Source organism: Musca domestica, unplaced genomic scaffold (genome assembly GCF_030504385.1).
Source record: "Musca domestica strain aabys unplaced genomic scaffold, Musca_domestica.polishedcontigs.V.1.1 1, whole genome shotgun sequence".
Classification (NCBI taxonomy): domain Eukaryota; kingdom Metazoa; phylum Arthropoda; class Insecta; order Diptera; family Muscidae; genus Musca; species Musca domestica.
The window spans coordinates 13,572,144-13,585,004 of NW_026712114.1; the positions used below are offsets into that span (position 1 = coordinate 13,572,144).

A 12,861-nucleotide genomic window follows, 5' to 3' on the forward strand; every position below is an offset into this window, starting at 1 on the left:
TGCTGAAATCATCAAAATACCGAATATCGGGAGGTACCGTTATATGGGGGCTATACGAAAACGTGGAACTGCATACAAAAATTTTTGGCGTAGGCTGCAGTACCCATTACTAACTTCAAACACGAAATTGGAAATAGTTCCGGTAAATATGTCGCTAAAATAATGAAAATATCGAATAACGGGAGGTACCGTCATATGGGGGCTATACGAAAACGTGGACCGACATGGCCCATTTGCGAACTTAACCTACCTACCTTCTATCTCTCCATAGAATGGTAGAGGGTATACAAATATGAATGCAGACCTTAAATTAAAATACACCTTCATCGGTATTAGAATGTTTACATCGCAATATAACCTAAATGAAAGGGGAAAGTTGCCCTCTTCTTTGTAATATTTACCCTCAGCCGTATGGCTAGTTATACCCTCATCATATGGCTAGAGAGGGTATATATCTATATATACTCCATTAAGTACCTCAAAATCGCTTAAAGAACGCTCAAAGAAAGCGACATAAGTATCTAAATCCATCCATCCATCTCCTCAAATTTGCCACATAGAAGCATTTTTGCTACCACAAGATCTCTTGTGAAGATGATATACATCTGCCAACCCCTTCAGGTACCCCGCCCACAAAAGGGTCACAATTTTCAATACTTATATCTGTCATAACTTGCGAAACAAGTCGCACAACCAGAAATCTGATATGAATATGACATTTATAAGAATATATGATTTCGCAAAAAATTTGATATAAATGTTCGATTTCCTTCAAAATGCACATACCAATAATTTATCTGTACTAGATGAAGTATGAAAACGGAATACTTCAGTCCGCTATATCTATTATCTTATACATATTTCCACAATTTCCCAAAATTTCCATATATCTCATATAAAGTATAGGAAGTAGTCGATATAGTCCAAATCTGTCACGTTGTAATATTTATACCAGTCTTAGGTTGAATACGAATTGGTCAATATTGGCCAACCATTCGGAACCTCGCCGAGGCAAAGATTTTGAATAATCATTAGTCAAGGCTGGGAGTACATATCTGTCGGCAAAACCGACTGATACTATTTAACTTTTTTAATTTACATTAATTATACGTCCCCTGGGTAACAACCTCACAATATCGCAGATGAAAACATGGATCGCAACAAAAAACCATACTTTAATTTAATTTCCACATTTTTCCCATATCCGTTACTTAGTCTACTTGGTTTCATTAGTTCAGTACATTTAATCTCTCTCTATGATTGATATGCTGTTGCTACTGATTAATCGACCATAGAGTAGTTTATGGTACTCAAACTAATGATAAAACTCAACCACCATAATAACCTTTTAATGCCAATACTTACTCTGGTGTGTGTGTGTGGCCACTGCAAATGGATTATGTTAATGTGTCATATTATATTATATGTATTTTATATTAATCGCAACATATATTATTATTTAATGTATGTACATTTATTTATAAACAAATTTTTTAATATGTTAATGTATTCCCTTGAAATGTTAATGCCGTAATTGTTTAATAATAAATATTCTTTTTGTTTTTTTTTCTTTTTCATTTTCAGGTGAGTCCATTCGAACTTTATCACATTGCAATGACAACGAAATTAGTAAGTTTTTGGTTAAGTTTTTTAAAATCATATTGCCATTTTGTACTAACATATTTTTATACCCTCCACCATACTATGGAGGGGGGTATATTAATTTTGTCATTCCGTTTGTAACTCCTCGAAATGCTCATGTCAGACCCAACAAAGTATATATATTCTTGATCAGCGTAAAATTCTAAGACGATTTAGCAATGTCCGTCTGTCTGTCTGTGTATCTGTCTGCTGTCTGTCTGTCCGTCTGTCTGTCTGACTGTCTGTTGTAATCACGCTATCTTTCGAACAAATTGAGATAAAAGGCTAACATTTTGCACACATGTATATTTTGCCAGTAGGCAGGTTAAGTTCGTAAATGGGCCATGTAGTTCAAGTTATCATATAGCCCCCATATAACGGTACCTCCCGATATTCGGTATTTTGATGATTTCAGCGACATTATTCACCGGAATTGTTTCAAATTTGGCATTTGAAGTTCGTAATGGATACTACAGCCTAAGACAGAAAATTATTTGTGCAGGTCCACGTCTTCGTGTAGCCCCCCATATAACGTTACTTCCCGATATTCGGTATTTTGATGATTTTAGCGACATTATTCACCGGAATCGTTTCAAATTTGGTTTTTGAAGTTCGTAATGGATACCACATCCTAAGTCAAAATATGAGCCATGTAGGTCCACGTCTTCCTATAGCCCCCAAATAACGGTACCCCCTGATATTTGGTATTTTGATGATTTTAGCGACATTATTCACCGGAATTGTTTCAAATTTCGCATGTGAAGTTCGTAATGGATACTTCAGCTCATGCCAGAAAATTGTCTGTGCAGGTCCACGTCTTCGTATAGCCCCCATATTCGGTATTTTGATGATTTTAGCTACATTATAAACAGATTTTTCTTTAAGTTTCGCTTTTAAATATTGTAATAACTTATGACAAAAGTTGCCTATGCAGGTTCACGTCGTCGTATAAGCATTCAGTATTTTTAATATTTTAACAGAATTTTTAACGGATTTTATTTTATTTATTTATTTATTTATTTTTTTTCTTTTTTGGAAATTGCCAAATCTGTACCAAATGGTGGAGGGTATTAAAAGTTCGGCCTGGCCGAACTTACAGCTTTTTTATTTGTTCTGTTTGTTATTGATCTATATTTTGACAAACCAGCCATGGAAAGGACCTCCTGGCAAAATATGGGTAATACAAGTCCATGTTTCGGCAAATAGCACTCCTTCTCAGAAATGGAAAATGTGGCCAAATCCAAAAAAGCTTTTGGCTTTTTCAAAAAATTTCAAATTTTTGGAATTTTTTTAAATTCTTCCTGTTCAGTGATTTGTTGTAAGCTTCCTTGAAAACCCCTGGGCATATTACCATAACAAAAATATAAAATCTTCTGTATTCTTTTTGTAACCTAGAAGATATATCCCAGCATTTACGGTCTGAAATCTTTTCCAAAAAAAAGCAAAAACAACAACAAAAACTTTTTCTGAGCTTTGTATCCTAGAAATTATTTGATCCCTGTTACAATTTTACCTTTGTCCCCCTCTCCCCTCTGATTCATTACCGTTTATTATCAATTATAGATGTAATTGTTTATGGGGTACCTATTCTTTGTGAAATACCCCGAACAATAACTCTTTGTTGTTGTTGGTGTTGCTGTTTTGTTTTTGTTTTATAAACTTTATGCCTATTTAAGCACAAACTTAATTAGTATTCAAAGAGCTTAGCACCGAAGCTCTGAGAAGGGTAAATGTTAAATGCCAAGGAATTAATTTACATTATTGTTTCTGGCATAGACAATGTGTCATATAATCGAAAAACGCACGCTAATTATGATAATTGTTGTTGGTGTTGTTGTTGCTTTCCAAGAGCAACACACAAAGGAGCCAGCTTCAAAAATATTCCTTGTGGTAGCACTTAACCACTTATTATTTTGATTGTTATTATGAGGTCCTGGAAAAGCCTGGGGATCTAGGCAAAAAAGCCAGCAGGTGATGTTGGTCGTCGTCGTGGTGGTGATGGTGGTCTCTTAGTCTTCGTGGTTATCATAGAAAATTTATCACAAGGAAAAATGGCTTTTCAAAGCATTTCAAATCATTTTTTTTTCTCTCTACTTCTTGGGAGGCTTCTTAGCTGAAGAGCTAGATAAGATGGCTATCAACGTTGTCAGCATCATGTCTATGGGAAAATTTTTTGAGGATGGTTGGTTGGTTGGCAAAATCAGCTACTCATATCTAATGAAACATGCTTAGCTGCTATGACAGGCCATGGAGAAGCGGCAGATAGAAGAGGGTGGGGAGAGTGCTCCATTTGTTGCTGATGTTAAACAGTTTTTTTTTTTTCGTTTTACTTCCAAGTATTTATGCAAATTACTTTCTGATCAATCTGTGCCTGTGCCTGTGTGTGTTTATTGGTATATATTGTGTTTAGTCTAATTAAAAAGCCCCTGCCACATTTCCTTTAAGCAAATATTACAATAGCAGAGCCATAGCTGGGTTTTTGGTGGAGGGTGATGTGGTGGCGGTAAACACAAAAGCTATCATGCCAACAACAGCACTCACCTTAAGGGCTTTTTGGTAAAGAGGTAAATGCTTAGCAGTAGCTTATGTTTGGCAGATGGTTTGTTGGTTGCCTGCCTGGCTGATTGACTAGGCCAATCTAACGCCATTCATTGTGCGTGTATAATTCTGTGGTGGATGGGTGGGTATTTATTTCACAAAGAACCCCAACAAGATGTCCAAAAAATCCTGCCAGGCTTTTGTGTGGGAAACACACACAACATGGCTGTCTTTTCCCTCCAACTCTTTCTTCTATTGTTTGTGAACATTTCCAAAGAGCCGCCTACAAATTTAGGTCCATTTAACATGCCGCTGTTGCCTAGTGGTGGTTTCTCTTTCTTATGGTGGTTTTCCAAATACCTCCTTTATTTATTTTTTTTTTGTTTTCTTGTTTCGGTAGTATCGCCTGGGCGGTTTTCTCCAAATCATAACAATAAAATAGAATATACACACACACACACACAGAAAGTGAAATAAAGTAACTGGGATTTGTAAACTTTTCCCACCAAAAGTTTTGTTTAAGTTTTTCTCTCAGTTGTTGTCTTAGACAAAGTTGTGTGTGTGTGTTGCTGCTAACCGTAACAGAATATTGACATGTGGTTTTGTTATTGTTATTTGCCTGACCGATACGGAACCACCAAACAGTTGTTTAAAATTCTTGGTTAATGTTTTTCCAGGAGGGGAGGAGAGTGGGGAATGAACGGTGTTTTTGGGTACCTCCATAGATATTGTAAATTTAAAATTTATTTAAATTAGGGAAAACATTTTCAAAATTATGGCGAAAAAAGAAACCAATATAGTAGCTAGCAAGTATGTGTAGAAAATTAGAGCTGTGGTCATTTCATAAAAAATCTGTAATTATTTGGTATAAAGAAGTTGGAAAGCATCACAGATGATTCCTAAATAATTGGGGCCACTCTATGAACTTCGATTTTTTCTTTTCTTGATTTAACTGTGACTTCCCAAGAATCTTTACGAATAAAAACGTCTATAGGGAAGCATCTTTCTATCATCTCTTTTAGAATGACTCAAAATTTCAAAATTTACCAAAAAAAAAAAAAAAAATGGAAAAAGTAAAAAAGCAGCTAAGTTCAGCCGGGCCGAACTTTTAATACCCTCCACCATTTGGAAGGAACTAGAAAATTTTCAAAAAAAAATCGAAAACTACAATTTAAATGAAAACAGGACTATACGAAGACCTGGACGTGCATACGAAATTTTTAGTCATAAACTGCAGCACCTATTAGGAACTTTAAATACGAAATTTGTTAAAACTACGGTGAATAATGTCGCAAAAATCATGGTTATACGAGGACGCGGACCTGTATACAGAATGTTTTGCCATAGGTTGTAGTACCCATTAAGATCTACCAATACGAAATTTGAAAGGATTCCGGTGAATAATGTTTCTGAAATCATCAAAATACCGAATATCGGAATGTACCGTTATATGGGGGCTATACGAAGACATGGACCTGCATACCAAATTTTTTGTCATGGGCTGTAGTACCCACTCCGCTTTTGTAGGGTCTATTATGAATATTTTGAGGAGTTACAAACGGAATGACAAAGCTAATATACCCTCCATAGAATGGTGGAGGGTATAAAAACAAGTTTAAAATTATTAGCCAGTCTTATCGACAGATGTATAGTCTCAGCCAATGCTCGGTTAGTAGGTTATCGGTCGTGTTTCCAAAAAGGTTTGTGTGTGTGGAATTTGAAGAGATTTGGATGCTTAGTTCGATTTTTTTTTTTTTTTTTGTTTTTTTTTTTTGAACATTTTGTTTTTCAAAATCTTTAACCCTATGTGGGGAGGCATAGGAAGTAATGATCCGATCTCTACCATCATCATAACAGATCTTGTGTTGATGGAAATATTGAGATGTACCAAGTCTGAATATAATCGGATGTTAATTTCATGAATATTCATAAAATTAACCCTTTGTGGGGCGAGTACAAGAAGTAGTTGACCTATATATCCCGTTTTCACAGAAGATCTTGTGAAGATCTTATTGAAATGTGTGAAATCCGAAGTTTTATGGTTATTTTAAATTCTGTTTCTTTGTTTCCTTCTCTTCCCTTCAGAAGGACTAGTCAGATCTCTACCATCTTTATAACAGATCTTGTGTTAATAGAAATATAGAGAAGTACCACGTCTGAATGGAATCGGATTTTAATTTCGCATTTTATGGCCTTTATGGATATTTAAAATGTTGACTCTATGTAAGGGATGTACCAGATGGAGTGGACTGATCTTCACACCAGACCTTGGGTTAATTAAAATATTGTGATGTGTGTGCTTTGAAGACAACACACACATTTTAGAAGAGTTAAAATTATTCAAAATTTTGCCGCTTCGTGGTTGATGGAGTGAACCGATATTCTCAATTTTCTCACGTGATGTAACAGTGATGCAACTATTGGAGCCAAATCGGAACATAATTTCTCTCTTTTTTTTAAATTTCGACCTTTTTTAGGGGAGGTACCGGAAGGGGTGGACCGATCCCATCTCCGAACTTGGCTACTCCCTTCGAGAGTTATTGTGCACACCAGCTAGTAGACAGACGGACGGACAGACATTGCTAGATCAACCCCAAATGTCTTCAAACGGATTTGGTTCAAAGAGACCTAGCATCTAAAATCGTTATTTCGATTAGGCACGTCTTGGCCGTATCAAATGACATATACCCTCTGCAGTCATATGGCTGAGGGTATAAAAATGTTGAAACTCTCTTATAATACCTTACTATTTGCTGCTTAATCGTAAAATCTGAGCACGGGGCGTATGATGCATACAATGTACATCATACGCCCTCATGGTCTTCTTGAATAATAACACTCATACGTAATTGTGTACAACTTACAGTTTTAAAACTATTTTCAAGTAATGTCCATGAATGAATTGATTTTAAGAATTCAATATAAATATATTCTAGTTTTATTTTTTGTATTTTTCACTCTCTCGCTTTCAAATGTAAGACCCTGAACAATAGTTATTTTTAATCAACTCTTCTTTACATGTTTTCGACATTTTTTTATGATTTTTTGGATTTTCTGTTTTCATTGTTATTTAAAGTAAACGAACACAATCCGTAGAACATTCATAATTCCTTTGCTTTGGCATTTGGCCAATTTGTGACGGTTGTGTTGAGATATTAAGAGACAGTGTGATGATGACTTTTTCTCGCCCGCCAGTTCAATATTCATAAATTGAAGGCAACAACATTCATCATTTGATTTTTTTCGCCACTCGATTTTTTATGCTAGGTGACAGACATCAGGAACAGAGCAAAAAAAAAATCGACAATTCATCCCCTCAAAAAAGTAAACCCGAAAGAAAGGAACATAGGTTTTGTCTGAACAGCATATCTGTCGGTTAAGTCGTTGTTGTTTTCATCATCGTTAGTGTTTCAGCAACACTTCCGGTTTCCGGTTGAATTTTTGCCAGTTGTTATACTTCTTCTGTTGTTATTCTGATTCATTTCGTTTGCAGGATTTTTTTTGTTCTGTTTTTGGCGGCGGTATTCCCTGTTTTTGCTTCGTTTTTGTTTTTTTTTTGTTTTTTAATTTTTCTATGGTTGTTGAGTTGCTGACAACCTCTTACCGTTGAAGCATCCACAATTCAATAAACTATTTTTATATTCCCACTCCACCTCCCCTATGCCTTATAGTTCTGGTACTAGTGCATATGGCTGTTGTTTTTCGTTGGCTTTTTTATTGTGCCTGGGCCAAGAGGGGTCAGAGGGAGTTGCCGTATTTTCATTTGGTTTATTCCCCTGTTGATTTTGAATGTTCATTTTGGTTTTTATGGTTTTATGTTTACATTTAAGGATCTGCACTGAGTTGGGTGGGGGTTTTGCTCCTTTTTGTGTTGAAATCATGGTTGAAAGTTTGCAGTATGCTTTTTTGTCCTGGAGCAGCAGCACCAGTTAGTCGATTTGTTTTCTGGTTTGTTTTTTTGTTTTGGTTTATGGCTCTTCCTTTGGCATTTCCGTTTCTGTTCCTTTTCTTTCGTTCTTGTAGTTATGTTCAACAATTGTTGAGCTGTATTTTATACATGAACTAAGTCTCTGTGTTGGCACAATATTTCTGGTTAGATTGAAATTAATTCAGCAATTGATTCTCAATGGGAGATTTTCTCTTTCTCTCTGTGTGTAAACTTACTCCTGTTCCAATTTTTTTGGCCAAGAGTTTTCATTCCGATTTTTTTTTCTTCCTCCCTTTCTTTGGACAAATGCGCTTTACAGAGCATGTCAGGCATTTTCAGCTTGTCTGAAACTAGAAAAAAAACAAATTTTCTACTTGAGCAATCATTTCGATTTACTATTCATTTATTTAGAATTTTGTTTTACATTTTCTTATCAGAGTCCTGTTGCTTTTTTCCCATTGAGTTCCTGCAGCAATAACAAGCAGAACAACATTCCATTTTCCCTCTCTCTCTCTCTCTTCTTTTTTTTTTGGGTTTTTTGACAAATATGTACTTGATTAAAGGAATTTGTTAGTTAGTAGTGATGGTGATTCATTTTAGCTTAGAATTTTCTTTGCTTTCCCTTGCCCGTCTTTCCATTATCCTGGTCGTTGTTTTTATTTAAGGAATTTATGAAAGTAATTGAAATATTTTTCCTCCTCACTATCCATCATCATCGTCTTCAGCTGCTGGGCAGTAAATTAAGCATACAATTTTATTTTAATTGAACAAAGGTCAGACTTTGAGGTATGGTTTTCATTGGAAATATTTTTGGAATTTTTCAATAATTATGTACCTAAATAAATTATTTTTTTCTCTCTCTCGCTCTCTCTCTCTTTGCATAGCTTTTAGGGTTTTAATTACGTCCAGATTTTTTTTTTAATTTTTATTTTAAATGTTTTATTAATTGATGTTGGAATTTTGTTTTTAGGCAGGTGGTTAGATAGATAGATGTATTTTTGTTGAAATAAAGTGTATAGATTTTATATTAAAAGAAAAATATGTTCTTTCTACGTTTTTGCGCGACTAACGTATGAGCAACGCCACATGGTAATATTAATTATACGCTCTTAAACTATTGCTTATGAAATACAAAGTAGATACGCAATTGTAGAAGTATTTTGCAACACTTTTCTATTCGACCAAATTTATTTTTTTTTCTTAATTCCAAAGAAAAAAAGAAAGTTTAGAATTTTTCGCAAAGCAAACCTCTTTCCCTTATTTTCTTTTTTTTTAGTTTTCCGATTAAGATTCCACTTTACATCTAAAATGTAAAGATATAGCATTTTAGATGTAAGGTGCCTTCAGTAATATTGCTGATAACAATATTGTGATTTTTTTACGGACCTTCTAGTTCCTTTTTTTTAATATGGTCAACAACTGCTTTTAAACGGGATCGTAGAAATTGAAAATAATATACAAATTTATTTGTAACACAATTCTGCTATAGGTTCCGAAAGACATCAAGAGTCTACATGCAACCTAGCATTTTTCGCAAAGCAAACCTCTTCCAATTTTTTTTTTTTTTTTTTTTGTTTATTTTCCGATTAAGATTCCTTATATCCTTGCATTTTAGATGTGAAGTGCTGATAATATTATTATAATACTGATAATATTATAATATTACTGATAACAATATTGTGAATTTTTAACGGACCTTCTAGGTCCTTTTTTAAATATGGTAAACAACTGCTTTTAAACGGGATCGTAGTAATTCAAAAAAATTTACAAAATTATTTGTTATACAATTCTGCTATAGGTTCCGAAAAACATCAAGAGTCTGCATCCAACCTAAACGCAAAGAATTTAAAAAAAATTAAAAGAAACACATTTTATGGCTAAAATTGAACTTCCTGTGTGTTTGGGTACGATTCTCCTATAAAGCATCATGCAAATGAATTGCAAGAATGGCGTCAAAGACAAACATATTATTCGTCACATTTCCATATAAGTCACCCTAGAGAAGAAATCCCATTTCACAAAACCAAAAAAAAAAAAAATAAATAAATAAATAAATAAAATAAAAAAAAAAATAATAATAATTCCCAAAAGAAAACATGAAAGTATTTCGATATTTTTTTCAATTGAACAAAAAAGTGTCAAAAGAAGAAATATTGAACATACAATTTTAATATAAATCTCAGAATAAATTATATATCTTGGTTAAATAGTTTGGAAGAAAATAAGTAATCAATCGCCAAAATTTTTATTTTTTTTTTTAACTTTATTGAATGAAAGCAAAAAATGTCGGAAATAGCCTCAAATTTTAGAGTTAGTTTAGATATATTAGATTTGTTCACCTTTGGCACGAATTATGGCCTTCAAACGGCCAATGAAACCGTCACACGCTGTCCGAATGTTGCTCTGCGGTATTTTGGTCTATTCCCGGCGAAGCGCTTGCTTGAATTGATCGACACTTTGGTAGCTTTTAGTGCCAACCTTGCTCTCGAAAAAACTCCAGACACAATAGTCCAACGGATTGGTATACAGGGTTTTTGGTGGCCATTGTGCGCTGGAAATGAAACGAGGAACCTTATTTTGTAACCATTCTTGGGTGGCGCGTGCTGAGTGCGATGGTGCTGAGTTGGAATGTACATGGCTTTAATACACCCTCCAGAATATTTTCGCAACAATATTCGGCATTTATTCTGATGCCACGGTCGATTAATACGAGCGGAGAGTGACCATCGGCTGTTATGGCACAATCACCATGGCCGGAGCTTGAGTTCTGGTGGCCAACCGAAGGTGCACATTTTCAGCTGACCTCTTTGGCAAGTAAACACGAGCATGTTGTTTGTTTACAAACTGCTGGACAACAAATGTTTTCTCATCGGAGAAAACAAAATTCGGCAGTTCACCACTTTCGGCGGAACGAAGCAACTCTTTAGCTCTTTTGAATCTATTTTCTTTCTGTTACGGTGTAAGTTCTTGCAATTTTAATGGCTTTACCCCGAGCTTATTTTTCAGTATTTGCGGAATGTCCACTGCGACGCGGGCTTCGGTCAAGTCGCTTCTTTACTTTTCGAACCATTTCTGCTGATGTTGCTGTTTTATTCCGGCCACTTCCTTGACGTCGGGCTACGCTACCAGTATCATGGTCACGAGCGATGGTACGAGACACAAAAGATTTATTAACATTTAAATGCTGGAGTGCTCTAACGATAGCCACTTGTGGTTTTCCAGCCAAATATAAGAAATCACACTATCACGCTTGAATTCCATCACGAATAACTTTTTTTCTGAAAAATTCTCACCAAAATGATTTGGCACGCGTGTAAACAATATAATGAGCTGTCACTGGAATAATTTTAACAGCTGTCGGACGAGTGGCTTAGAAATGACAGCAGTCTGAAGTTGGCTGCAGTTTTTTTTCATCTCACCCTGTATTAAGCCAAATATTTTTCTTCTTACACACGACAGCGTATGATTATTATAAATAAGGTATTTCGGGCGTATACTGAATATTAATTTTTTTTTACAAAGTATACGCACACTCGTCTTCCATTTAAGACTTTTTAGCTTAATTTCTTTTTCCAGACTTAAAACATTTTTTTACCCTTTCATAATCTCGATTTATGACCCAATTCCTTGCTATTACTTAACTGCAAATATTTCCTCTTGAAACCATCAACCTTTACTCTTTATTGATTGCCGGCAATTTCCTAAGCAATGATGTCGTCTCGCCCACTTTTCAACGAGAGAAAAAAGAAACAACAACCTAAAAAATAGTAAAGCCCAACAATTTACATAAATTAAAATAGTTGAGAATATAAATGGTTTGGCGGTGGTTATTGTAGCCGGTGTTTTTTATTTTTCTCAACTTTATTTTTTTTTTTTTTTTGATTTTTTGCTTCTCATTCAAAATCAACCAGGCAAAAATCATGCTTGAAGTAAATGGTTTGTACATGAGAGATTTTTGCTGTTGTTGTTGCTTTTTTATCGAAAGGAGTTGGAGTTGTGTTGGTTGGGCTTTCAACAGGTTTTTGACTGGAACTAAAGTGATGCACACAATAAAGCAGACTTGGCTAGCTGGCTGACTTGCTAGACACATACCCTTCCCTGCTGGGCGTAGAATAACTGAATAACTGCGCCGGACTCTGACCACCATTATTGCACTCAAGCTTTCATGCAAATTACCAGCCATTTACATTTTTAACTGAGGCATTTCCTTCCGATCTCTTTCCTTCTTCCCTTCTCTTGCGGGAAAGTATATTGCATTTGTTGGCCAGACCTGGCCCCGGCAGACGTTGGGTTTTTGAATATCTTCATGCGGCACGTTTTTTTGTTGTTTGCTGCGTTCCTACTTTTCGTTTTTTTTATTTTTTATTTTGTCTTCGTTCGTCTTTCTATCATGTTTATTTGCCTGGAATCATTGCACCTTTCAACCTTTCAAAATGAAATAATTTACAATTCAAAGTTTAAATTAAAAAATAACATCAATGTTGCTGCCTGCCACCAGCCAGAGCTCCCTGTCTTTCCCTCTTATATTTGTTTTTATTTTAATGTTACCTTTGGTTCCGGTTTAATGTTGTTGCCGTTGTTCTTGTTGTGTTCGGCATGCTCCTGGTTAGCAATTTAATGTCTACAACTGAGTTAGTTAAGATTTTGTTTAGAATCGTTCGTTCATTCATTCATAGTGAGCTTGTGCTGTGATGCCAACCACAACTCTTGCCACATAGTTACAGTTACGACGACTAATGCTCCAGCTCTATCTC

The 12,861-nt window shown here is 35.1% G+C and overlaps 1 protein-coding gene across 18 annotated transcripts in view; it reads left to right on the plus strand.

Moving 5' to 3' along the window:
* The window catches only part of LOC101889073 (polypyrimidine tract-binding protein 2-like), a 420,192-nt gene that overhangs the window by 263,359 nt on the left and 143,972 nt on the right, over positions 1-12,861 (plus strand). The window contains exon 4 of one of the 18 annotated variants that reach the window (XM_059119336.1): positions 1,585-1,629. The exons of the other annotated variants lie outside the window; for them this stretch is intronic. Within the exon in view, the coding sequence (XP_058975319.1) occupies positions 1,585-1,629 (45 nt within the window). The remainder of the gene's footprint in view (positions 1-1,584; positions 1,630-12,861) is intronic. 18 annotated transcript variants of the gene reach the window in all.